The 25948-nt window shown below is 47.2% G+C and overlaps 2 protein-coding genes across 3 annotated transcripts in view; both read left to right on the forward strand.

Moving 5' to 3' along the window:
* Positions 1 to 18923, forward strand: part of LOC141104693 (uncharacterized) — a 32643-nt gene extending 13720 nt beyond the window's left edge. For both annotated transcript variants that reach the window (XM_073594365.1, XM_073594366.1), the window contains exons 6-9: positions 13885 to 14085; positions 14202 to 14351; positions 14507 to 14642; positions 15462 to 18923. In XM_073594365.1, coding sequence (XP_073450466.1) covers positions 13885 to 14085; positions 14202 to 14351; positions 14507 to 14642; positions 15462 to 16438 — 1464 coding nt within the window. In that variant the 3' untranslated portion in view covers positions 16439 to 18923. The remainder of the gene's footprint in view (positions 1 to 13884; positions 14086 to 14201; positions 14352 to 14506; positions 14643 to 15461) is intronic.
* LOC141106789 (uncharacterized) overlaps positions 1 to 25948 on the forward strand; it is a 99078-nt gene that overhangs the window by 34284 nt on the left and 38846 nt on the right. Inside the window, exons 9-10 of the mRNA XM_073597717.1 lie at positions 16713 to 16888; positions 16979 to 17073. Of these exons, the coding sequence (XP_073453818.1) occupies positions 16713 to 16888; positions 16979 to 17073 (271 nt within the window). The remainder of the gene's footprint in view (positions 1 to 16712; positions 16889 to 16978; positions 17074 to 25948) is intronic.

Genomic DNA, 25948 nt, shown 5'->3' on the forward strand with positions numbered 1-25948 from the left:
GGCTAAAATGGGGTGTGGTTAGAGGCTGAGGTGAATGAGGGATAAAGGGGGAAAGGGGGGGTAGAGGGAGAGGGATGGAGGGACAGCAGACCCAGATCCTACACCACAATAGCAATGTGTATTCCAGAGTTTAACCATCAGCAGATAAAGATACTCCAAACACCTGGTGTTGGCGCTTCAATCATCCCGGAACCATGGTTGTTATGGTGTTATTTCTATTATTACATTGTAATATAAAATGAAATCATTCAACTCACCATAATGCAGAATCAGTGGGACCACTGAGCGTGTCACCAGCCACGTCGCCTGCCACCAGATTCCATCAGGTGCCCCCAGCAGAGTCTGTCCTTACATCAGGTGCCCCCAGCAGAGTCTGTCCTTACATCAGGTGCCCCCAGCAGAGTCCGTCCTTGCATCAGGTGCCCCCAGCAGAATACCTCCTTCCATCAGGCATTCCCAGTAGAGTGCCTCTTACATCAGGTGTCCCCAGTACAGTACCTCTTACATCAGGTGTCCCCAGCGGAGTGCCTCAAATCAGTGCCCCCGGCGGAGTGTTGGCTGCAGATGGAGTGTTGGCTACAGTCTAGCTACATCTCCTCAAGAGTGGTGACAAGGGGAGAGAGGTGTGTGGGTGGAGGCATGGTGACTTGGGGTGTTACAGGCTGACTTGGGGAAGGGTGGTGATTTGGGGGTGCAGGCATGATGGTGACCTGGGGGGTGCAGGCATGGTGGTGACTAGGCCGGAGGGGGTGCAGGCATAGGGGGAGGGGGATGCAAGCATGATTTTGTCATGGGGGGAGCCGGGTGCAGGCATGGTGGTGACATGAGGGGGAACAGGTATGTTGATGACATGGGGGAGGGAGGCAGGTATAGCGGTGACATGGGGGGAGGAGGCTGCAGGTATGGTGGTGATATGGGGGGGGGGGGTGCAGGTATGGTGATGACATGGGGGAGGGGGGGCAGGTATGGTGGTGATATGGGGGGAGGGGGGTGCAGGTATGGTGGTGATATAGGGGGAGGGGGCTGCAGGTATGGTGGTGATATGGGGGGGAGGGGGTTGCAGGTTATGGTGGTGACACAGGGGGGAGGGGGAAGCAGGTATGGCGGTGACACGGGGGGGAGGGGGGAAGCAGGTATGGTGGTGACACAGGGGGGAGGGGGGAAACAGGTATGGTGGTGACACGGGGGGGGGGGGGGGAAGCAGGTATGGTGGTGACACGGGGGGAGGGGGAAGCAGGTATAGTGGTGGCATGGGGGGAGGGGGGTGCAGGTATGGTGGTGACACGGGGGAGAGGGGGGTGCAGGTATGGTGGTGACACAGGGGGAGGGGGGAATCAGGTATGGTGGTAACATGGGGGGAGAGGGGTGCAGGTATGGTGGTGACATGGGGGGAGGGGGTTGCAGGTATGGTGGTGACATGGAGGGAGGGGGGTGCAGGTATGGTGGTGACATGGGGGGAGGGGGTTGCAGGTATGGTGGTGACATGGGGGGAGGGGGTTGCAGGTATGGTGGTGACAGGGGGGGGGGGGGGTTGCAGGTATAGTGGTGACATAGGGGGAGGGGGGAATCAGGTATGGTGGTGACACAGGGGAGAGGGGGGAATCAGGTATGGTGGTAACATGGGGGGAGGGGGTTCCAAGTATGGTGGTGACATGGGGGGAGGGGGTTCCAGGTATGGTGGTGACATGGGGGGAGGGGGTTGCAGGTATGGTGGTGACAGGGGGGGGTTGCAGGTATGGTGGTGACACAGGGGAGAGGGGGTGCAGGTATGGTAGTGACACAGGGGAGAGGGGGGTGCAGGTATGGTGGTGACACAGGGGAGAGGGGGATGCAGGTATGGTGGTGACACAGGGGAGAGGGGGATGCAGGTATGGTGGTGACACAGGGGAGAGGGGGATGCAGGTATGGTGGTGACACAGGGGAGAGGGGGATGCAGGTATGGTGGTGACACAGGGGAGAGGGGAGTGCAGGTATGGTGGTGACGCAAGGGGACGGGGGGAATCAGGTATGGTGGTGACACAGGGGAGAGGGGGGTGCAGGTATGGTGGTGACACAAGGGGAGGGGGGAATCAGGTATGGTGGTGACACAAGGGGAGGGGGGAATCAGGTATGGTGGTGACACAAGGGGAGGGGGGAATCAGGTATGGTGGTGACATGGGGGGACAGGTTGCAAGGGGGAGCCAGGACCATCAGTGCACTGTTCCCAGCCAGCGGAGCCCCAGTCCTTCCATCAGTGTGACTGTATACCTGCTCATTGTAAGGGGGGAGCCAGGACCATCAGTGCACTGTCCCCAGCCAGCGAGCCCCGCTCCTTCCATCAGTGCCGCTCTCGGACACTGTCACACACGGGGCAGAGCGGAGGGTTGGCGGCGGCGGCGACTGAACATTTACTTGTGTTCAGTGGAGAGGGGGGAGGGGTCGCTTATCCCTGTAGCCAAAAGGCTTCAGTGTACAATAGAATTTTCTATTTGTACACTGAAGAGAGAAGACGATTGGCTGCCCCTCTCAAGGGGAAACAACTCAGTGACTGACTCGTGGAGGCGACGGTGGCCATTTCTGTGCAGCCATTGCCGTTTTTTGACAAAAACATTCACGATTTTCTCGGGACAAACCCAAAAATTCGGGAAAACAATCAGGGACAAGATTAAATCGGGATGAAGGTCCCAAAATCGGGATTGGCCTTAAAGGATTGCCCAGGCCCAATTTTGAAGGCAGGGTTAAGAATAATTTGGATAGAGTCCCCCTTAAATTTAGGGATCTGGCCTGGTTGTGCTTCCATGGGAGGCTCTATGTTCGGGGCAATTTGAAATTCCGCAGTGAGATGGGTCGTAGTTGTCCTCAGGAGGAGTGTGCAGGTGACGAGGAGACTATGGACCATTTTCTGCTTCGTTGCCCTTTTAACATAGAGGTATACAAACAGGTGGGGCGGGCCTTCTGTGTTCCTTTCCTCTCCAGGTTGGGTTATGCTGAGCGAATGAGGCTTCCTGAGGAACCACAGTTCACCACTGTACATGCATGAGCTTGTACAGTGCTTTGCAAATGGTCCTGCAGCCTCCTAGGACATGTGACATGTCCCAGGAGGCTGCAGGTGGGGAGGAGGTGAGGCAAGGAATGTCATAATTGCCTAGGTGAGGATTGCAGAATTGGGAGGGGGTACCAATAAACATTGGTACTCCCTCCTGCTTCACCCCCCAAAAAACTGTTAGAGGCTGGGGGTTAGGGAGCAAACCACAAGGCCTTCACTTTTCGTGTGAAGTTCTGCTTTGGGGTTAAACTTTGAACTTGCTTCACCCTAGCATTAAAAATCCCACGTGTACAGAAGACAGTTCTCAAGGTTGCAGTTCCCCTGAGCTCCACAAGGTGGCGATCTCACTTCTACCCAGACAGGAAGTCTCTATGGCAGACAGGAAGTGATGTCAGGTATAAATAGGAAGTAGGGAGTGAGTCGGGAGGAAGTAGAGAGAAGACATTGCTGGAACTGGCAGCAGAAGAGGTAATAAGACCTTATTTTCTATTTACACCCAGTAATCCCCCGTCATGTCCGTCCTCTTCCTCCATAGTCACCGTGACGTCTTTGATCTCCAGCAGATGATGATACACACATAAATAGTGTGGAAACCTAGATTAACCCCTTCAGTATCAGAACATTCCCGCATTTACGGGACCAGAACCATTTCCTTCACTTTGGAGATGTGTCACCTTTTCCACCAATGACCTTCTCACTCCAGCGAGAAGTCTGGATCAGTCTATACTAACGGATTACACCATTTTCATTGGGTCGAAATATGGTGGCTTTGAGGACACTTGCTCCTTTGGTACACTCCCACCTCCCTGATTGCGACCTCCCAGGTCTGACATCTTCATCCTCTATCCAGAGATCTTCGCTGTGGGACCTGACCTGGAGACCCACATCCTTGGTTCAGAAAGTGCCTCCTCCAGGTCTTCTTCATCTTGCGCACCGTGGCCCCATTCATTCCTATGGGGAGAGTCGTACTGCGCGGGACCACTGGGGATCACACATGACAACGGGTCTCCCCATTTCAATGAATGGGGCCATGGTGTGGGACGAAGAAGCCCCTGAAAGGATGCTTTCTGAAGCACAACTGTGTAACTCCAGGTCGCACTTAGGGTATGGTTGCCACCTCATCCCTTTAAACCCCAACACATATTAATTACACGGGTTCTGTGGCTGATTAAGGTGGTAATTAAACTCACTTGGTGCCTTATCTGCATTTAATTAGCCTTCAGAACCCGTGTAATTCAAAGGTGTTCGGGTTTAAAGGGATGAGGTGGCAACTCTAACTTAGGGGGTGGATGTGTCTTTTAACCTTATAGCAAAACGTGTATGTCCTTATTATATACTTTTTTAATTGGGAAGAAGGTGAGGAAAATGTGACTTTATCATTTACAGAACTATCACAACGGAAGATCTTCACCTAAGGATGAGCTCCGGCGTGTTCGCACACCCCACGTGCCGAGCCCGCCAGGAAGTCGGCACGGCGCTGCGCTAATCACAGGCAGTGAGACATTTTCCCGATGTGCGGCTGCAGAGATCGGGGAAATGTCTCACTGCCTGTGATTAGCGCAGCGCCGTGCCGACTTCCTGGCGGGCTCTGCAAGTGGTGTGTGCGAACACGCCAGAGCTCATCCTTTTTTTTTTTTTTTCTTGCAAAAAAAACAACTTTATTGATACAAAGCACATTTTACAAGCCATTCGGGTCCATTTAGCCAATAAAGGTCAGTTACATATTATGATAACGATGTTAAATATGCAGGAACGTTACATGGTGTGCATGCCCATATTCCCAGGTACAGTAAACAGGTGTTAGCTGAGTCCCTCCTCTACACCAAGCGTTTCTCAGATACGGGGGGAACATTGCACTGGGTATGAAATAGTTATACACAGGTTTCTCCGTGCTCCAACCACCTGTCCCAAATCTTGGAAACATTTTTGTGTAGACCCCCTGTGTGCATAAATCAGTTTCTTGAAAGGCAGGGTGTCATTAAAGTGGTGTTCCGGCCAAAATTATACTTTTTACATGAAAATACCCCTATAATACACAAGCTTAATGTATTCTAGTAAAGTTAGTCTGTAAACTAAGGTCTGTTTTGTTAGTTTATAGCAGTAGTTTGTTATTTTATAAACTTACAGCAGGCCGTGGCCATCTTAAGTGTGGGCATCTGAAGCCAAACTGTATTTCTTCCTGGATCTCATCCTTGCAGATCTCGCACATGCTCAGTGCAGCGCAAGCAGTGTGATAGGTTTCAGGTCAGGTTTCCATAGCAACGGCAGTTTCAGAGGAAGTTGCCGCCCCTTCCCAGAAGGCATCGCAAACAGGAAATGATGCGATGGGCCGCGGCCAGGGAGGAGGAAGTGAAAAATGAATACAGCAGATATACAGTAGGTGCTGAGAAAAAACAAATTCAATTCGTTTACAGTGCACAGTTTAGCGAGGGATGCTGAAGAGTTGTAAAAGTGGGTGGAACTCCACTTTAATTGCTTTTTTTCCACAACTGCAGTGTGGGGGGGGGGGCATGCTCTGCATCCACCTCTGAGCTATCACTTTACGTCAGTCTTTTTCAACTCCAGTCCTGAAGGCGCCCCCAACAGGTCATGTTTTCAGGCTTCCCATTATTTCGCACAGGTGATTTGATCAGTTTCACTGCCTTAGTAATTACCACAGCCGTTTTCATCTGAGGGAAATCCTGAAAACATGACCTGTTGGGGCGCCTTGAGGACTGGCGTTGAGAAACACCGCTTTACGTGCTAGGAATAATGTTTCGAAAATAAATATTGTGTGGTATTTGTCTACGTCTACGTCTCCGGCAATAGCCCCAATACACACAACTTGGGGTCCAGCACCACGGGGGGGATCCCATATTATCATGGAAGAAACGGAAAAACCTGCGTCCAGAACATCTGGACATGCGTGTAGCTCCCGTATAAGATGGTAAAAGGAACCTGAGCCAGCCCTGCACAAGCGGCACGTTGGGCCCCGGCGGCGTGCGCTGGAACTTTGCCGATCTCATCGGCGTCAGGTAGGCGTTGTGTACTATATACAGTGGTGTCAGTCTGTCGGACAGTTTGGGAGACACCGTCTTGGTTCCTTCTAAAATCTCGTCCCAGTCATCGTCAGCTATTATTATTGTTATTATACAGGATTTATATAGCGCCAACAGTTTACGCAGTGCTTTACAATATAAAAAGGAGACAATACAGTTATAATACAATAAAATACAAGAGGATTAAGAGGGCTCTGCTCAGAAGAGCTTACAATCTAATAGGGTGGGGCAGGTGGTACAAAAGGTTGTAGCTGTGGGGAATGAGCTGGTGGAAGTGGTAGGAGATTAGTTGGAGACATGATAGGCTTTCCTGAAGAGATGAGTTTTCAGGGATTGCCTGAAGGTAGCAAGAGTAGGGGATAGCCGGATAGATGGAGGTAGAGAGTTCCAGAGAATGGGAGAGGCTCTGGAGAAATCCTGGAGACGAGCATGGGAGGAGGAGACGAGGGAGCTTGAGAGTAGGAGGTCTTGAGAAGAGCGGAGAGGACGATTTAGGCGATATTTGGAGACAAGATTGGTGATGTAGCTCGGGGCAGAGTTGTGAATGGCTTTGTATATTGTGGTTAGTATTTTGAATTTAATTCGCTGGGTGACTGGGAGCCAGTGTAGGGATTGGAGGAGAGGGTTGGCAGACACTGAATGGAGACCAGTGTAGGGATTGGAGGAGAGGGTTGGCAGACACTGAATGGAGACCAGTGTAAGGATTGGAGGAGAGGGTTGGCAGACACTGAATGGAGACCAGTGTAGGGATTGGAGGAGAGGGTTGGCAGACACTGAATGGAGACCAGTGTAGGGATTGGAGGAGAGGGTTGGCAGACACTGAATGGAGACCAGTGTAAGGATTGGAGGAGAGGGTTGGCAGACACTGAATGGAGACCAGTGTAGGGATTGGAGGAGAGGGTTGGCAGACACTGAATGGAGACCAGTGTAGGGATTGGAGGAGAGGGTTGGCAGACACTGAATGGAGACCAGTGTAGGGATTGGAGGAGAGGGTTGGCAGACACTGAATGGAGACCAGTGTAGGGATTGGAGGAGAGGGTTGGCAGACACTGAATGGAGACCAGTGTAGGGATTGGAGGAGAGGGTTGGCAGACACTGAATGGAGACCAGTGTAGGGATTGGAGGAGAGGGTTGGCAGACACTGAATGGAGACCAGTGTAGGGATTGGAGGAGAGGGTTGGCAGACACTGAATGGAGACCAGTGTAGGGATTGGAGGAGAGGGTTGGCAGACACTGAATGGAGACCAGTGTAGGGATTGGAGGAGAGGGTTGGCAGACACTGAATGGAGACCAGTGTAGGGATTGGAGGAGAGGGTTGGCAGACACTGAATGGAGACCAGTGTAGGGATTGGAGGAGAGGGTTGGCAGACACTGAATGGAGACCAGTGTAGGGATTGGAGGAGAGGGTTGGCAGACATGGGTTGGCAGCTATGGGTCCTACGTCCTGTTCCCATACCGTTTTGGCCTTGTGTGAAACTGCAGCTGCACCCCATTGTCCAATACAGGTGTGATATAAGTTTTTAGATGGGGTCATCTCCCATAACTATACTCAGCACAGGGGGAGGCTCCATCCCTACATCCATGTCCGGCAACTGGGTTCTGAGTGCCTGACGGAGCTGCAGGTATTTAAATGCTAATTGGGGTGGAAGGGAAAACTCTTCTTTAAGAGTCTGGAACTGGAACAAGAGCTGATGGAGATATAATATTCCATGTCCAGCCCAAACTATCGAATCGGGGATTGTTTCTAGCTCTGGCATGTGACTGTTAAGCCACAATGGGGTATGGGAATGAAATTTCCCCACCATTTTGCTTTTGAAGAGATATTTCCCAGATCCTTTTGGTGGTGTAGCAGCATACCCGAGTTGTACCGCGCCGAGGGACCTGGTGCTTTTTTTTTTCCCCGTATAGCTTGAACGGGTGTATACGTCGGGTGTCCCGGTTTGTCACAAACCAAAGATCTGTAATGTTGCATTTCGGATGCGCGGAAGTGGTATATGTGGGAAAGTTGCGCGGCTAGGTAGTAATCGTGAATTTCCGGGAGGGAAACGCGCCCCCCCCCCCCCCCCCCATATCAGTTGGGTTCTTCAAGGTTTGCCAAGCTAGTTTGTGTCTATTGTTTCCCCAGACAAACGAATTTAGAAAAGCTTCCATCTGCTTAAAGTGGTGTTCCGGCCGAAATGATACTTTTTAAATAAAAATACCCCTATAATACACAAGCTTAATGTATTATAGTAAAGTTAGTCTGTAAACTAAGGTCTGTTTTGTTAGTTTATAGCAGTAGTTTGTTATGTTATAAACTTACAGCAGGCCGTGGCCATCTTAAGTGTGGGCATCTGAAGCCAGGCTGTGTTTCTTCCTGGATCTCATCCTTGCAGATCTCGCACATGCTCAGTGCAGCACAAGCAGTTTAATAGCAGGTTTCCATAGCAACGGCAGTGTCAGAGGAAGTTGCTGCCCCTTCCCAGAAGGCATTGCAAACAGGAAATGATGCGATGGGCCACGGCCAGGGAGGAGGAAGTGAAAAATGAATACAGCAGATATACAGTGGGTGCTGAGAAAAAAAATAAAAAAATATCCACTTTGTTTGCAGTGCACAGTTTAGTGAGGGATGCTGAAGAGTTGTAAAAGTGGGTGGAACTCCACTTTAAAGATTTTTAAGAGGATGTATAGGGGGGGGGGGGGGGGGCACACCAGATATAGGATCTTGGGCAGTATGATCATTTTTATTAAGTTTACCCGCCCCCATTACCCCTAACGGGAATCTAGACCATGTCTGCGTTTTTGCTTTTTAACCGCTTCAGCCCCGGAAGATTTTACCCCCCTTCCTGACCAGAGCACTTTTTTTTGCGATTCGGCACTGCGTCGCTTTAACTGACGATTGCGCGGTCGTGCGACGTGGCTCTCAAACAAAATTGACGTCCCCCCCCCCTTTCTTTTGGTGGTATTTGATCACCTCTGTGATTTTTTTAAATTTTTTTTTATTTTTTGCGATATAAACAAAATAAGAGTGACAATTTTGAAAAAAAAAACGCATTATTTTTTACATTTTGCTATAATAAATATCCCCCAAAAAATTATATAAAAAAACATTTTTTTTTTCCTCAGTTTAGGCCGATACGTATTCTTCTACATATTTTCCTAAAAAAAAAAAAAAAAAAAAATCGCAATAAGCGTTTATTGATTGGTTTGCGCAAAAGTTATAGCGTTTACAAAATAGGGGATAGTTTTATGGCATTTTTATTAATTTTTTTTTTTACTAGTAATGGCGGCGATCAGCGATTTTTATTGTGATTGCGACGTTATGGCGGACATGTCGGACATTTTTGACACATTTTTGGCGCCATTGTCATTTATACAGCGATCGGTGCGATTAAAAATGCACTGATTCCTGTATAAATGACACTGGCAGTGAAGGAGTTAACCACTAGGGGGGCGGGGAGGGGTTAAGTGTGTCCTAGGGGAGTGATTACTAACTGTAGGGGGGATGGGCTAGCTGTGACACGTCACTGATCTCTGGTCCGATGACAGGGAGCAGAGATCAGTGACACTTGTCACTAGGCAGAACGGGGAGATGCTGTTTACATTAAGCATCTCCCCGTTCGTCCTCTCCGTGAGGCGATCGCGGGTATCCCCGCGGCGATCGAGTCCGCGGGACCCACGACCCGACTCACGGAGCTCCCGGCCGGCGGACGCGCGCGCACGCAATGGCAGGGCAGGGAATTCAAATGGACGTACCTGTAAGTCCATTTGCCCAGCTGTGCCATTCTGCCCACGTACATCGGCGTGCGCCGGTCGGGAAGTGGTTAACCCTTTCATGACTAAGCCTATTTTTGAAATTTGGTGTTTACAAGTTAAAATCCGTATTTTTTGCTAGAAAATGACTTAGAACACCCAAACATTATATATATATTTTTTAGCAGAGAATCTAGAGAATAAAATGGCGATTGTTGCAATATTTTTTATCACACGGTATTTGTGCAGCGGTGTTTTAAACGCAAATTTTTGGAAAAGTGACACTTTCATGAATTTTAAAAAATCCAAACAGTAAAGTTACCCCAATTTTTTTTATAATGTGAAAGATGATGTTACGCCGAGTAAATAGATACCAAACATGTCACCCTTTATAATTGCACGCACTCGTGGAATGGCGACGAACTACGGTACCTATGAATTTCCATAGGCGACGCTTTAAAAATTTTTTTACGGTTACCAGGTTAGAGTTACAGAGGAGGTCTAGGGCTAGAATTATTGCTCTCGCTCTGACGATCGCGGCGATACCTCACATGTGTGGTTTGAACACCGTTTACATATGCGGGCGCGACTTCTGTATGCGTTTTCTTTGCTGAGCGAGCTCGCGGGGACGGGGGCACTTTAAAAAAAAATTTTTTTTTTTTTTATTTATTTTATTTATTTTTGTACTTTATAAATTGTGTTTAAAAAAATTTTTTTTTTTTTTTACTTTTATTGCTGTCACAAGCAATGTAAACATCCCTTGTGACAGTAATAGGTGGTGACAGGTACTCTTTATGGAGAGATCGGGGGTCTAAAAGACCCCCCATCCCTCCTTTACACTTCAAAGTATTCAGATCGCCGAAAACGGCGATTCTGAACACTGTGTACTTTTTTAAATTCGGCGCCATTGGCAGCCGAGTAAACGGGAAGTGACGTCATGACGTCGCTTCCGCGTTTACAACGAGAAGGCTGGAACGAAGCCGCTCGCAGCTTCGTTCCAGCCCGCCCCCAGCCGCCGAAGGCAGCGGAACGGACACGGGGCCTCCCGTGCGATCGGGAGGGGGGGGATGTCCCCTCCCGCTCCTCCGGTATAACAACCGAGCGGCTTTTAGCCGCATCGGTTGTTATACACGGTTAGCCAATCGCCCGCTGTAAACAACGGTACCTGCAGCTGCGGGCATCATCCCGGTATAACCCCGGAAAGCCGAGTACGCATATCTGCGTACGGTCGGCGGGAAGGTGTTAATATGTCAAACAAAGGGGCTATATTCAGGGGTGTATAGTCAACCAGGTCCCTGGTTACCTCCACCCCCCCAGGTATTTAATCTTGGATACCCTAGCGAGTGGCAGTGGGGGGGGGGGGGGGGGGGACACATCTATTGGTAGAATCTGGGACTTGTCCCAATTTATACGCAGGCCTGAGTATCCCCCCCCCCCCATTTGTTCAATAAGTCTTAATGCTGAGTGATGGTCCCTGGTCCGCTAGGTATAATATTGTGTCATCGGCATACATTCCAATTTTATCGACTGTAGTGCCTGGGCGCAGACCCTGGATATCGGGGTGTGCTCTGATGGCAATGGCCAGTGGTTGGGCTGCCAGCGCATACAATAAGGGAGAGAGGGGACAACCCTTGCCGGGTGCCCCTCTCTAATGGAAACTGCTCCGAGAGCCAGCCATTTACAAAATATTCTCGCCCTGGGTGTCTGGTATAGGAGCTGTGCCCATTTTTATAAAGCGTGCCCCAAACCCATAGCTGTGCGGGCACTTCCATAAATATGGCCATTCTACCGAATCAAAGGCCTTCGCTGTATCTAACGCCACCGCCACCCTCGTTCCTGAGTGATCGTGTCGGGCTTGAATATTCATATATAGTCGCCTGATGTTCATAGCTGTGTTTTTTTTTTCCCGGAATAAAGCCCGTTTGGTCCGTGTGAATTAAAGTTAAAGCGGTGTTCCGGCCGAAATGATGATTTTTAAATAAAAATACCCCTATAATACACAAGCTTAAAGTGGTGTTCCGGCCGAAATTATACTTTTTAAATAAAAATCCCCCTATAATACACAAGCTTAATGTATTCTAGTAAAGTTAGTCTGTAAACTAAGGTCTGTTTTGTTAGTTTATAGCAGTAGTTTGTTATTTTATAAACTTACAGCAGGCCGTGGCCATCTTAAGTGTGGGCATCTGAAGCCCCAGACTGTATTTCTTCCTGGATCTCATCCTTGCAGATCTCGCACATGCTCAGCGCAGCACAAGCAGTGTAATAGGTTTCAGGTCAGGTTTCCATAGCAACGGCAGTGGCAGAGGAAGTTGCCGCCCCTTCCCAGAAGGCATTGCAAACAGGAAATGATGCGATGGGCCGCGGCCAGGGAGGAGGAAGTGAAAAATGAATACAGCAGATATACAGGAGGTGCTGAGAAAAAAAAAAAACAAAAAAAACATCCAATTTGTTTACAGTGCGCAGTTTAGTGAGGGATGCTGAAGAGTTGTAAAAGTGGGTGGAACTCCACTTTAAGATGGCAGTGTTTAACCTAGAGGCTAAAATTTTAGCTAAGATTTTGATATCTACCTGCAGGAGGGAGATAGGTCTGTAGGATTCGGGGGAAATGCGGGTCTTTTCCCAGGTTTGGGGAGAACCATGATTTGGGCTTCCTGCCATAGATTCGGGGAGTGAGTTCTGATCAAATATAGACTGATATAATGCTTTTAGCTCGGGGACCAAGATATCCGAGTAAGTTTACATAAAATTCCAAAAGGTAGTCCGTCCATCCCCCCGGAGCTTTGGATTTGGCTAACTGTGCGATCGCTTCCGCGATGTCGTGTTCTGTGATGGGCGCATCAAGAAGCTCAATCTGTTCCCGAATCGACCGGGGGGAACTGTATGGAAGATAAATACGATTGAATCTCGCGTGTATATGTTTTGGGATTTGTATAGGTTGCCGTAGAATTGCTTAAACTGAGCTGCCACCTGTCCTGGATCTGTTACAGTACACCCGTCTGGGTTAGTAAGTGATACCACCACTGGGGGGGCTTATCTTCCATGTGGGCCAGAAAGGCCAGCCGGAGCTCATCCTTAATCTTCACCACATATCGTTGTTACCAAAGTATCCTGGAGACAGGGATATCGCATTTGAATCAGAAAAGGGCTGGCGACTCGGATGCTCTTGAATAAAAGTCCTTTATTGGGTTACATGGGTACAGGCTACGCTGACGCATTTCGGCTAAGAAACCGAAACGCGTCAGCATAGCCTGTACCCGTGTGACCCAATAAAGGACTTTTATTCAAGAGCATCCGAGTCGCCAGCCCTTTTCTGATTCAAGTACTGCATTTTGATGCCTGAACGTCCTGGCTAGAGCACCGGATCACAGTTCATAGATCTTCATATTGGCAGTGGAGCTGGGGTATCATTTTTCTTCTCAGGGATATCACATTAGCGACATTTTTATGGCGCAGTTTGAGTCCACACCATAAGTTCACCTTACAGGTTAGATGAGGAGCTTTTCTATACCTTCCAACTGTGGAAACTGGGAAAGAGGGACATTTCATTGTGCAGGTTGTTCAGATCCACCGTCTCAAGGGCAGCCAATGTAGGTGAGCCAAAAAAAAAAAAACGGTTTTGGGAATGAAATGTGTTTATATGGATGGTGACTGTATCATTGTGTGTGTGTCAGGTTCCTATAAGGTGTCAGGATGTCACTGTCTATTTCTCTATGGAGGAGTGGGAGTATTTAGAAGGACACAAGGATCTCTACAAGGACGTCATGATGGAGAATCAGCCGCCCCTCACATCACCGGGTAAGAGGAGACTTTATTGTAAAGGAGAGAGCAGTACGGAGGCTCCACCTAGATCCCCCATCATCTGATAAACACATAGAAACAATGTATTCAGTCAGTGTGTGTGTTTCCTACAGATGGATCCAGTAATGGGAACCCACCAGAGAGATGTCCCCGTCCTCTGTATTCCCGGGATTCCACACAGGAAGGTCACACCATCCCTCACCATCATCAGGTAGATGATTGGCAATTATTGGTAGTTATGATTTATGCACAAGCTTGTTTGTTACAATAAATATTTAATTATGTATTTAGAATGGAAACCTCAAGGATTTTAATATCATTATCAAAGAAGAGTTTAAAGAGGAGGATGATGAGTATGGGGTGATGGAGTTTTCAGATGGAGACACTGATCTTTATACGGATGTTATGAAGGAGCCCACTGAGAGATGTTCCCGTCCTCTGTATTCCCGGGATTCCACACAGGAAGGTCACACCATCTCTCACCATCATCAGGTAAGTGGAGTTGAGTGACTGAAAATGTGGAGACGATGTGTGGACTCTAAAAGATGATATTTTAAGATTTGTATACAAGCATGTTTCTTACCATAAATGTTTCATTATATATTTAGAATGGAAGCCTCGGGGATTTAAATATTGTTATTAAAGAAGAGGAGGAGGATGAAGAGTATGGAGTGATGGAGCCAACTGAGAGATGTCCCCGTCCTCTGTATTCCCGGGATTCCACACAGGAAGGTCACACCATCCCTCACCATCATCAGGTAGGTGGAGTTGAGGGTCGGGAACATAAAGTGATTGAACACTCTGACATGTGGAGACGATGTGTGGACTCTACAAGATGATATTTTCTATGTGATCTCACATCATAAATACTTCTATGTTACAGATGTTATTTTCTGCCATTCTGTTGGTTTAGGGTGAAGATCTGATTCAAATAAAAGTCAAGGATGAAGTAGAAGAGACGTATGTGAGGGATGATCAGCAATATACGGAGGAGGCTGGAATGATGAGGACATTCATAGAGGAGGACACTCCTACAGAGATCAGCACAGGTGAGCCGTTAATTATTCACATTTTGATCTTCTTAATCTCCTTCTCATTGGTGCGGACACAATTTATGTATCTAGACTTGATTTATGTAGGGGTTCAGCTGATGGTATTAGGCTTGTTACAGTAGCACCAATAAGATTTCTTACCTTTCTTAGGTTACCCTGTCTTTCGAGAAGACCTATAGCTAAACCTTAACGTAAAGCTCTATTAACAGTCTTGCTGGGATAGTCGAAGAAGCCGTAAGAGAGATACTTAAATACTTCTCTTTCGTGGAGAAAATGCTTCTCCGAGCTTCCTCTAGTGTAGCTTCTCACCAAAAGCCTAGGCGTTGGGATACTTGTTCTATGTTAGAAAGGTGGGTCTGCCCAAATAACAATTTGAGATTTTTCTAGGACAGCCATCAAACTTTCAAAGGATCGTCTCACTTTATCTCCAGATTGGAAAATGGAAGGTGAGGACATTACTGGAGATTGTACGCTTGTGGTCATCTTTTCAATGCAAAAGGGTCTGCAAGTCTGAACTTTGAACCTCTTGTTTATCCGAGACCACATAGCCCAGTGCCTAGGGTTGTGGTTGTGTAAAGAGCATGTTCCTATCCCAGTCCCCATTGGTTCCTGCTCTTCTGACAAGGCTGTGTAAATGTAGAAGTGATCTGGGAGGAGGACCAAAGGCCCTTTGACTGAAGAGGGGGGAGAGTCCCAGCTGGTTGGGACCTCCACAGAGAACATCTGCTCACTCATATCTACCTGATCCAGATGGAATCTTGATGGAAGTGAACTAACCCTCTCATATCTATTGATGATGTTTTTATATTTTTCCAGGACACGCCATGGAGAAACCCTCAAAGGATCGTCTCACTTTATCTCCAGGTTGTAAAATGGAAGATGAGGACATCACAGGAGATTGTGGAGGAGAAAAGACAATGAGCTCCACTATGGATGGTGGACTTCACAGTGTGGATAGACCATGGAATCCCTCTGACTCTGAGCAACCTCGTATTGTGAGGGATGGTGTCGGAATTCAGGGGGAGGAGGCATTTTCTAGTCCTGAATGTGGGGAAAGTTTTACCTTTGAACCAAGTCTCAGTGCCCATCAGAGGTCACTCATCGGCGAGAAACCGCATGCCTGCCCTGACTGCGGGAAATGTTTCGCCACAAGAACACTAGTCGTCAGACATCAAAGATCTCACACGGGGGAGAAGCCGTATTCCTGCCCTCAGTGTGGGAAATCTTATTCACAATCCTCACAACTTCTCAGACATCGGCGACTACACACGGGAGAGAAGCCGTATCCCTGCCCCGAGTGCGGGAAATGTTTTCCAGTAAAATATGAATTAGTCGCACATCAAAGATCTCACATGGGGGAGAAGCCGTTTTCCTGCCCCGAGTGTGGAAAAGGTTATCCGCGAAAATTACATCTGATCAGACATCAAAGATCTCACACTGGGCAGAAACCGTATTCTTGCCCCGAGTGCAGGAAATGTTTTAAAGAGAAGTCCCATCTCCTCACCCATCAGAGAACTCACACGGGTGAGAAACCATATTCCTGCCCTGAGTGTGGGAAATGTTTTTTGGAGAAGTACCATCTTAACACTCATCTGAAAACTCACACGGGCGAGAAGCCATATTCCTGCCCCGAGTGCGGGAGATGTTTTTTAACGACTTCCCTTCTTAACAGACATCGGAGAATGCACACAGGGGAGAAGCTGTATTCCTGCCCTAAGTGCGGGAAAGGTTTTACGAGGAAATGTCATGTTTCCAGACACCAGAGGTGCCACACAACCCTCGAGAAGCCTTAGTGATTTGAGTGTGAGAAAAATGTCTTCTACACCTGACCTTGATATACACTTCGGGAAAACCAGAGTGCCGGAAATGTTTTAGAGAGAAGTCCTATCTCTTCCCCCAATAGAAAACTCACAGTAGTGAGAAGCCGTTTTCCTGCCCTGAGTGCAGGAAATGTTTTTTTTAAGGGCTTCCCATCTTAGCAGACATCAGAGAATGCACACGGGGAGAAGCCATATTTGTTTCCCCCGAGTGCAGGAAATGTTTTTTAACAACTTCCCATCTTAGCAGACATCAGAGAAGGCACACGGGGAGAAGCCATATTTGTGCCCCGAGTGCAGGAAATGTTTTTTAACAACTTCCCATCTTAGCAGACATCAGAGAAGGCACACGGGCAAGAAGCCATATTCTTGCCCTGCGTATGGGAAAAGTTTTACGAGGAAATCTCATGTTTTCAGACACCAGAGGTCCCACACAACCCTCAAAAAGCCTTAGCAACTTAAGCGTGGGAAATGTCTTCTACACCCGACCTTGATATACACCTCGGAAAACCTGAGGGTCGGGAAATGTTTTAAAGAGAAGTCCTATCTCTTCACCCATCAGAGAACTCACGCGGGTGGGAAGCCGTATTCCTGCCCTGAGTGTGGGAAAGGTTTCCAAAGGAAATCTCATGTTTTCAGTCACCAGTGGTCCCACCCAACCCTCGAGAAGCCTTAGTGACTTGAGTGTGAGAAATGTCTTCTACACCTGACCTCGGAAAACCCGTTCCTGAGCACTCCTCTAAATTTCGTACTGTAAGAAACACTGTATAAAGAAATCAGAGTTCAGTAAAGATATCAAAGTTCTGTCTGGCTTCCTCTGCTAGGACAGAGAAGGAGGAGGCTTGTCACTTGGATTAGTCCCTCTTGCCTTGTGGTCTGATCTCCATTTGCCCTTTAGGACGAGCTTTAAAGCTACTTGTCTGGTGCCATGCATTCTGATCTTCCCTGCTCTTTATCCACAAGCAATATCTAGCTCTGGGAAAACATCATCTAATCTTAAACTTATTCTTTCAACCCACCTACATACTTACCTATACTTACCTATTTTCATGCCGCTCTAATCCGGTCAGGTGATCTCCCTCATGTCAGCCAACAGCCGGCTGCAGGGGATAGGAGAGAGTGCTCAACAAGGGCTGGTAAAGCCTGTAATGGTGATGTCACCCATAGGCTTCAATAGCCCATCAGTTGTCTGAGCTCTCTCCTCTCCCCTGCAGCAGCACTAGCTGACACAGGTTTATGATACTGATGTGTTTTATCTCGCCCACAGGGCTTAGTTATAGCAGGTCTTCTAGGATTAAGACCTGTGGGTGGAGTGAAATGTATCAGCGAGGCGTAGTCTGGAAGGAGCCAGGCTGAAGCTGCTTTTACTTCCTACACCTTGACACGGAGTGCAGCGTTCTACCTCCTTTCTCCCCCGTGTGTGCATTAAGCCGGGACAGGCTGTTTGGCGCATTTCGCCCTGCTTACAGGGCTTAGTCATAGAGGTCTTCTATAACTAAGCCCTGTGGATGGGTTGAACCACATTGGAGGCATGGCCTGTGAGAAGCCAGGCTGAAGCTTCTTTTACTTCCTACACCTTGAGTATTTTATGAGAGTGCAGCGTTCTACTTCCTTTCTCCCCCAAGTGTGCATTGAGCCGGGACAGGCTGTTGGGCGCCTTTCACCCTGCTCACAGGGCTTAGTCATAGAGGTCCTCTATGACTAAGCCCTGTGGGTGGGACGAATTGTGTCGGTGGCATGGCCTGGGAGGAACCAGGCTGAAGCTGCTTTTACTTCCTATACCTTGAGTATTTTCTGGGAGTGCGGGGTTCTTCCTCCTTTCTCCCCCGTGTGTGCATTGAGGCGAGACAGGCTGTTTGGCCCGTTTTGCCCCTCTCATAGGGCTTAGTCATAGAGGTCCTTTTATAACTAAGCCTCGTGGGTGGGAAGAAATGCGTCGGTGGCATGGCCTGGGAGGAGCCACGCTGAAGCCGCTTTTACTTCCTACTCCTTGACTGCTTTCTCGGAATGCAGCGTTCTACCTCCTTTCTCCCCCGTGTGTGTGCATTAAGCTCGGACCGGCTCTTTGAATGCCTGTACTTCAGAATCAATGCGAGTCACTGGAGAATCAGAGAATGAGTGCTTGAGGCTGCGCTCAAAGTTTGTCCGGTTTATGGTCTCATGTCCGGGGAGGAGCTAGATATTGCTTGTGAATGAAGAGCAGGGGGAGACTACACGGCACCGATGACTATTCAGTGCAGCAGAAATGCTACGAGCAAGTACAAGTGGCTGCATTTTTATTGAAGAGCGCCACTTGCTGTCAGAAACTGGTAAACATGACATTTTCAGATATAGCATTTACTTTTTACTTGATGTGGAAATATTCACTAAATTTTTTAGTAAAAAAAAAAAAATATGTCTTAACTGATTTTATCCAAGTTGATTTGATTAAAGTGTGCCTCCAGGTTTCTATTAAATGTGTTTTTTTTTTTTTAATTCTCTTATACCCTTTTGTTTTAGTAGTTTGGTTTTATCAGCTTGTACTTGTTGGAACAGCTGACTCTCCCCCTTCTCATAAATCTCAGGACGTCTGTAGTAGACTCCAATGATAAGTCCATCAGTTCATAGACCTGTCTATTATTCCACCCGTAATTCCTCCTCCGCACCATCACCACCTCCAACCACAAGATCATCTTTCTTCCTCACTTTCACATCACATCTAACATAGAGAAACCCCCCTCCATCTTTTCTATGTCCCCTGATGCTCTAAACAAGAGGATCAGCATGAATACAAACAGCCCAGTCTTTTGGGGAGTCAAGCTGTGTTTCTGGAACACCAACCACATCTCCAACCACAAGATCATCTTTCTGCCTCATTTTCACATCACATCTAACATAGAGAAACCTCCCTCCATCTTTTCTATGTCCCCTGATGCTCTAAACAAGAGGATCAGCATGAATACAAACAGCCCAGTCTTTTGGGGAGTCAAGCTGTGTTTCTGGAACACCAACCACATCTCCAACCACAAGATCATCTTTCTTCCTCACTTTCATATCACATCCAACATCTTTTCTATGTCCCTTGTCCCTCGAAACAAGAGGATCAGCATGAATACAAACAGCCCAGTCTTGTGAGGAGAAACATGTTAGATGTGATGTGAAAGTGAGGAAGGAAGATGATCTTGTGGTTGAAGATGTGGTTGGTGTTCCAGAAACACGTCTTGACTCCTCACAAGACTGGGCTGATTGTTTTCATGCTGATCCTCTTGTTTAGAGGGACATAGAAAAGATGGAGGGGGGTTCCTCTATGTTAGATGTGATGTGAAAGTGAGGAAGAAAAATGATCTTGTGGCTGGAGATGTGGTTAATGTTCCAGAAAAACAGATTGACTTACCTTTCTTCCTCACTTTCACATCACATCTAACATAGAGGAACCCCCCTCCATCTTTTCTATGCCCCCTGTCCCTCTAAACAAGAGCATGAGCATAAATACAAACAGCCCAGTCTTGTGAGGTGTCAAGCCATGTTTAAGGAACACCAACCACATCTCCAGCCACAAGATCATCTTTCTTCCCCACTTTCATATCACATCTAACATAGAGAAACAACCCTCCATCTTTTCTATGTCCCGTGTCCCTCTAAACAAGAGGATCAGCATGAATACAAACAGCCCAGCCTTGTGAGGAGAAACATGTTAGATGTGATGTGAAAGTGAGGAAGGAAGATAATCTTGTGGTTGAAGATGTGGTTGGTGTTCCAGAAACACGGCTTGACTCCTCACAAGACTGGGCTGATTGTTTTCATGCTGATCCTCTTGCTTAGAGGGACATAGAAAAGATGGAGGGGGGTTCCTCTATGTTAGATGTGATGTGAAAGTGAGGAAGAAAAATTATCTTGTAGCTGGAGATGTGGTTAGTGTTTCAGAAACACGGCTTGTCTCATCTTTCTTCCTCACTTTTATATCGCATCCAACATAGAGAAACCCCCCTTCGTCTTTTCTATGTTCTCTGTCCCTCTAAACAAGAGGATGAACATGACTGCAAACAGCCAAGTCTTGTGAGAAGTCAAGCCGTGTTTCTGGAACACCAACCACATCTCCAGCCACATTTCTTCCCCACTTTCACATCACATCTAACATAGAGAAACCACCCTCCATCTTTTCTATGTCCCGTGTCCCTCTAAATAAGAGGATCAGCATGAATACAAACACCGCAGTTTTGTGAGGAGTCAGGCCGTGTTTCTGTAAAACCATCCACATCTTTAACCACAAGATCATCTTCCTTCCTCACTTTCACATCACATCTAACATAGAGAAACCCCCCGCTCCATCTTTTCTATGGACCATGTCCCTTTAAACAAGAGGATCAGCATGAGTACAAACAGCCCAGTCTTGTGAGGAGTCAAGCCGTGTTTCTGGAACACCAATTAAATCACATCTACCATAGAGAAACCCAACTCCATCTTCTGTTGGGTTTCAAATGCCGCTTTATGCATTGACATACCTCTATATACTCAGTCTGTCTGGACATTATCCAGTTTAGCCCCTTAGACGTACTGCATACGTCCAAAGAGTGAACCTTTGATTACAAGCTGATGGCTGCAGCAGCGGCCATAAGCTTATGTGGCTTTTGTTCAGCGGCTCCCGGCTTGAAAGTGATGGGGCAGTTCCATATCTGCCAATCACTTTCACACAGCCGGAAGCGCAGTCCCCCCCCCCCCCCCACGGGCTCTCCTGCTCTTACCGGAGACGGAGGACACAACCGCCGGCTAGGGGAGGGACATCCATGCCTCGATCTGACATGCGAACAATGAGTGATGTCACTTCCTGTATCAGATGCAGCCTTTCCTGGCCAGTACAGGCAGGGGACACATCTAACCAAGCCGATCTGTGCTCGATTTAGATGGTGTGAAGGGCAGGGGAGACATTGGGGTCTATTAGACCCCTGCTGTTTCCAAAAAGAGTACCTGTCACCTGCTCAGTGCATTTACATAGGGGTTTATTAACCTCTTGTGATAGCAATCAAGCAAAAAATAAATGAAAAAAAATTAAAAGAAAAAAGTTTAAAAAAAAAATAAAATTAGAATAGAATATATAAAAAAAATAAAAAATTGCTGTAACCCCTGTCGCCCCACATACCTGCGCAAGCCCAGGGTGCATACGTTTATGTAAACCGTGGTTGCGCCACACGTGTGAAATATCGCTGCGAACACCAGAATGAGAACAATAATTCTAGAACGAGAGCTCCTAGTTGACTGTAAATTGATGAGCTGTAAAGGCTTTTAAAGCGTCGCTTATGGTGATTTTTTTTGGCGATATCGCGGGCGCATGCATTTTTACGACATGGAATGTTTGGTATCTATTTACTTGATGCAACCCCATCTTTAATATTTTAACAAAAAATCGGTATAATACTGTGTGTATTTGCGCTAAAATGTATTTTATTATATTTTTCCCTAAAAATTTGCGTTTAATAAACAGTTGCGCAATTATGACCTGACATAGGCTGCAGGTGGTCTGCAGAAATAGAGGTGGGGGTAAAATAGATACCAATAGACTGCAGGAGATCTGCAGAAAAGGGGGGGGGTGTGAAATAGATGCTAAAAGGGCTGCAGGAGATCTATAGAAAAAGGAGGGGGGGTTAAAATAGATACTAATAGGCTGCAAAAGATCTGCAGAAAAAGGAAATGGGGTGAAATAGATGCTAATAGGCTGTAAAAGATCTGCAGAAAAAACGGAGGGGGGTGAAATAGATGCCAATAGGCTGCAGGAGATCTGCAGAAAGGGGGGATGAAATAGATGTCAATGGCCTGCAGGAGATCTGCAGGAAAAGTGTGTGTGTGTTGGGGGGGGGATACATGTTAATAGGCTGCAAGAGATCTGCAGAAAAAGGGGGAGGGGTGAAAGATGTAGATACCACATTTCTGCAGCTCTCCTGCAGCCTATTAGCATCTATTTCCCTTTTAAATTCTCCAGATCTCTTGCAAACTATTAACATGTATTTCCCAATTTTTTTTTTTACAAATATTGGGGGGGGGGTGTATCTGGGAGCCCCCTTATTGTTAAAAGGGGACGTCCAGATTCCAATAAGCCCCCCCCATCCACAGACCCCCACAATCACGGGGCCAGGGTTGCGGGGAGAGGCCCTTGTCCTCATTAACATGGAAACAAGGTGCTTTGCCAGGGGAGCTCCCCCCCCCCCATTGCTTGCATGGCCAAGGATTTACCTCCCTTATTCTAGATGAGGGTCTATTATAGATGTTAATAGGGAACGCCCACAAAAAAAAATGAGGGTTCCCCCATAATTCATACCAGATCTGGTATGAATTTTAAGGTGGTTCCCATGTAAAAATCAAGAAAAAAAGCACCCCCCCCAAAAAAAAATCTATAATAGACCCTTATCCGAGCATGCAGCCTGGCAGGCCAGGGCAGGAGGAGGGGAGCAAGCACATGGCTCCCTCCATCATTCTAAAACCAGGCCACATGCCTTCAACATGGGGAGGAGGGCTACCTTGCTAGGGGGAAACCTCCCTAGCAAAGCACCTTGTCCCCATGTAGATGAGGACAGGGGCCTCTTCCCCACAACCCTGGCCTGGTGGGTTGTGGGAGTCCAGGATGGGGGACTTTCTGGAGTCTAGAAACCACCTTAAAAAATCGGACTATAACCACCGAATCAGCATACAGACTTGGCGGTAAATGGGTTAAATATGACATTTTACTTACCACTGAATGGGTAAATGTTCTTCTGCACACCAGAACAGCCATGGTACGATCCAATCTTGGGTTTGGACCATACCTTAAGCTCATTCCTAATGAGGATGGATGCCAAAAGTCAGTCTTACCTCCCAAGCAGGCCCTGCATTTTCCCAAGAAAGAACCCACACTCTAGGTTACCCAAGCTTACATAACCCTTCCTGGTACAGGGATCACATAAAAAGGAATGACACTGGAGGGTTCCACCCAAATGGCCTTCTATAGGCATACCACAACACTCATGAGTAACAGGGAACACTGCCCGGCAAACATAGGCCAATACTGTTCCTAAAATGGTCCCATACTGGTGTACCAAAGTCCCCCGTAGAGACTTCTAGTAGCAAACTGTGGAACCACACCAAGACTAACTACTGGGCCCAGGAACAGAGACCTTCATCTCACTACCTTCATATATCCTAAGCATTTCAAATACAAACAAATTCCCACTTGGTTGGATTGGAAATAACACCATCTATATATGGATATAGATATATATATATACACACTCAGGAGACATTCTCCTTGTTTCTCTGTTGGGTTGTTTAATCAAGGTTGGGTGGACATGTGTTGGATTTATTTATGATGATCACTCCCCAATTGAGATGTTCCTCCACAGTGGGGAGCTCATGATGAGCAGAACATGGACCCACAGGACTATGGTGGGGAACCATCTGCATGGTTCTACATCTCCTCTTCAGTGGATTATATATGGACTGTTTCGAAAGACATCAGAACATTGTCTCCACTAGCCTCAATATCCATAGCACTCGAGGCAGAGAGGAGTCACACCAGAGACACTCTAGGTTGACGGTCAACTCCCTTAAAGGCACATATACAGTACTTATATCCCGAGCATTCAAAATACATATAAAAATGCTCACTTGGTGGGAATGGAGATAGCACCATCTATATATTTACACAGAAGACATTCTCATTGTGTCTCTGTTGGCTTGCCTAATCAGTGTTTGGTGGGTATGTGTTGGGTTTGTTTGTGATGATCACTCCCCATCTGAGAAGTTCCTCTACAATATGGAGGTCATGATGTGTGGAACACGGGCTCCTTATTCACGTGAGACTCCCAGGACTATGGTGATGGATCTTCTGCAATGTTCTCCTCTTCATTGGATCATGTATGGACCACATAAAAAGACATCAGAACGTTGTATCCAGCCTCAATATCCATAGCAATTGAGACAGAGAGGAGTGAGGCCAGGGACCGCCTAGGTTGAAGGTAAACTTCCTTTGCACCTATATATGCACCTATATAACCTAATCGTTCAAAATACATATACAAATATAAACCCCCCTTGGTGGGAGTGGAGGTGACCCCATATTTAAGGATATACAGTACATACACACATAGTACAAGGCCGTGTTTGAGACGTTTCTCGTGGGCTGCAGTTCCTCTGAGCTCCACAAGATGGCAATCTCAGTTCTACCCAAACAGGAAGTCTCTATGAAAGATAGGAAGTGAGGGAAGATACAAACAGGAAGTGATGTAATTATATAAATAAAGTTCCTGGCGAGAGGAGATTTTGAGGGAAGTCGAGAGGAGACGCTGGTGGGACTGGCAGCAGAGGCGGTAATAAGACATTATTTCATATTTACACCCAGTAACCCCCCCCGTCATGTTCCGTCCTCTTCCTCCATAGTCACTGTGAGGTCTTTTATCTCCAGCAGATGATGATACACACATATATAGTGGGGACGGAAAGTATTCAGACCCCCTTAAATTTTTCACTCTTTGTTATATTGCAGCCATTTGCTAAAATCATTTAAGTTCATTTTTTTCCTCAATAATGTACACACAGCCCCCCATATTGTACACACAGCACTCCATATTGTACACACAGCACTCCATATTGTACACACAGCACCCCATATTGTGCACACAGCACCCCATATTGTACACACAGCACCTCATATTGTACACACAGCCCCCCATATTGTACACACAGCCCCTCATATTGTACACACAGCACCCCATATTGTACACACAGCACCTCATATTGTACACACAGCACCCCATATTGACAGAAAAACACAGAATTGTTGACAATTTTGCAGATTTATTAAAAAAAGAAAAACTGAAATATCACATGGTCCTAAGTATTCAGACCCTTTGCTCAGTATTTAGTAGAAGCCCCTTTTGATGAGTCTTTTTGGGAAAGATGCAACAAGTTTTTCACACCTGGATTTGGGGATCCTCTGCCATTCCTCCTTGCAGATCCTCTCCAGTTCTGTCAGGTTGGATGGTAAACGTTGGTTGACGGCCATTTTTAGGTCTCTCCAGAGATGACCAATTGGGTTTAAGTCAGGGCTCTGGCTGGGCCATTCAAGAACAGTCACAGAGTTGTTGTGAAGCCACTCCTTCGTTATTTTAGCTGTGTGCTTAGGGTCATTGTCTTGTTGGAAGGTAAACCCAGTCTGAGGTCCTGAGCACTCTGGAGAAGGTTTTCGTCCAGGATATCCCGATACTTGGCCACATTCATCTTTCCCTCGATTGCAACCCATCGTCCTGTCCCTGCAGCTGAAAAACACCCCCACAGCATGATGCTGCCACCACCATGCTTCACTGTTGGGACTGTATTGGACAGGTGATGAGCAGCGCCTGGTTTTCTCCACACATACCGCTTAGAATTAAAGGCCAAAAAGTTCTATCTTGGTCTCATCAGACCAAAGAATCTTATTTCTCACCATCTTGGAGTCCTTCAGGTGTTTTTTTAGCAAACTCCATGCGGGCTTTCATGTGTCTT

This window comes from Aquarana catesbeiana, linkage group LG08 (assembly GCF_042186555.1).
Source record: "Aquarana catesbeiana isolate 2022-GZ linkage group LG08, ASM4218655v1, whole genome shotgun sequence".
Lineage (NCBI taxonomy): Eukaryota > Metazoa > Chordata > Amphibia > Anura > Ranidae > Aquarana > Aquarana catesbeiana.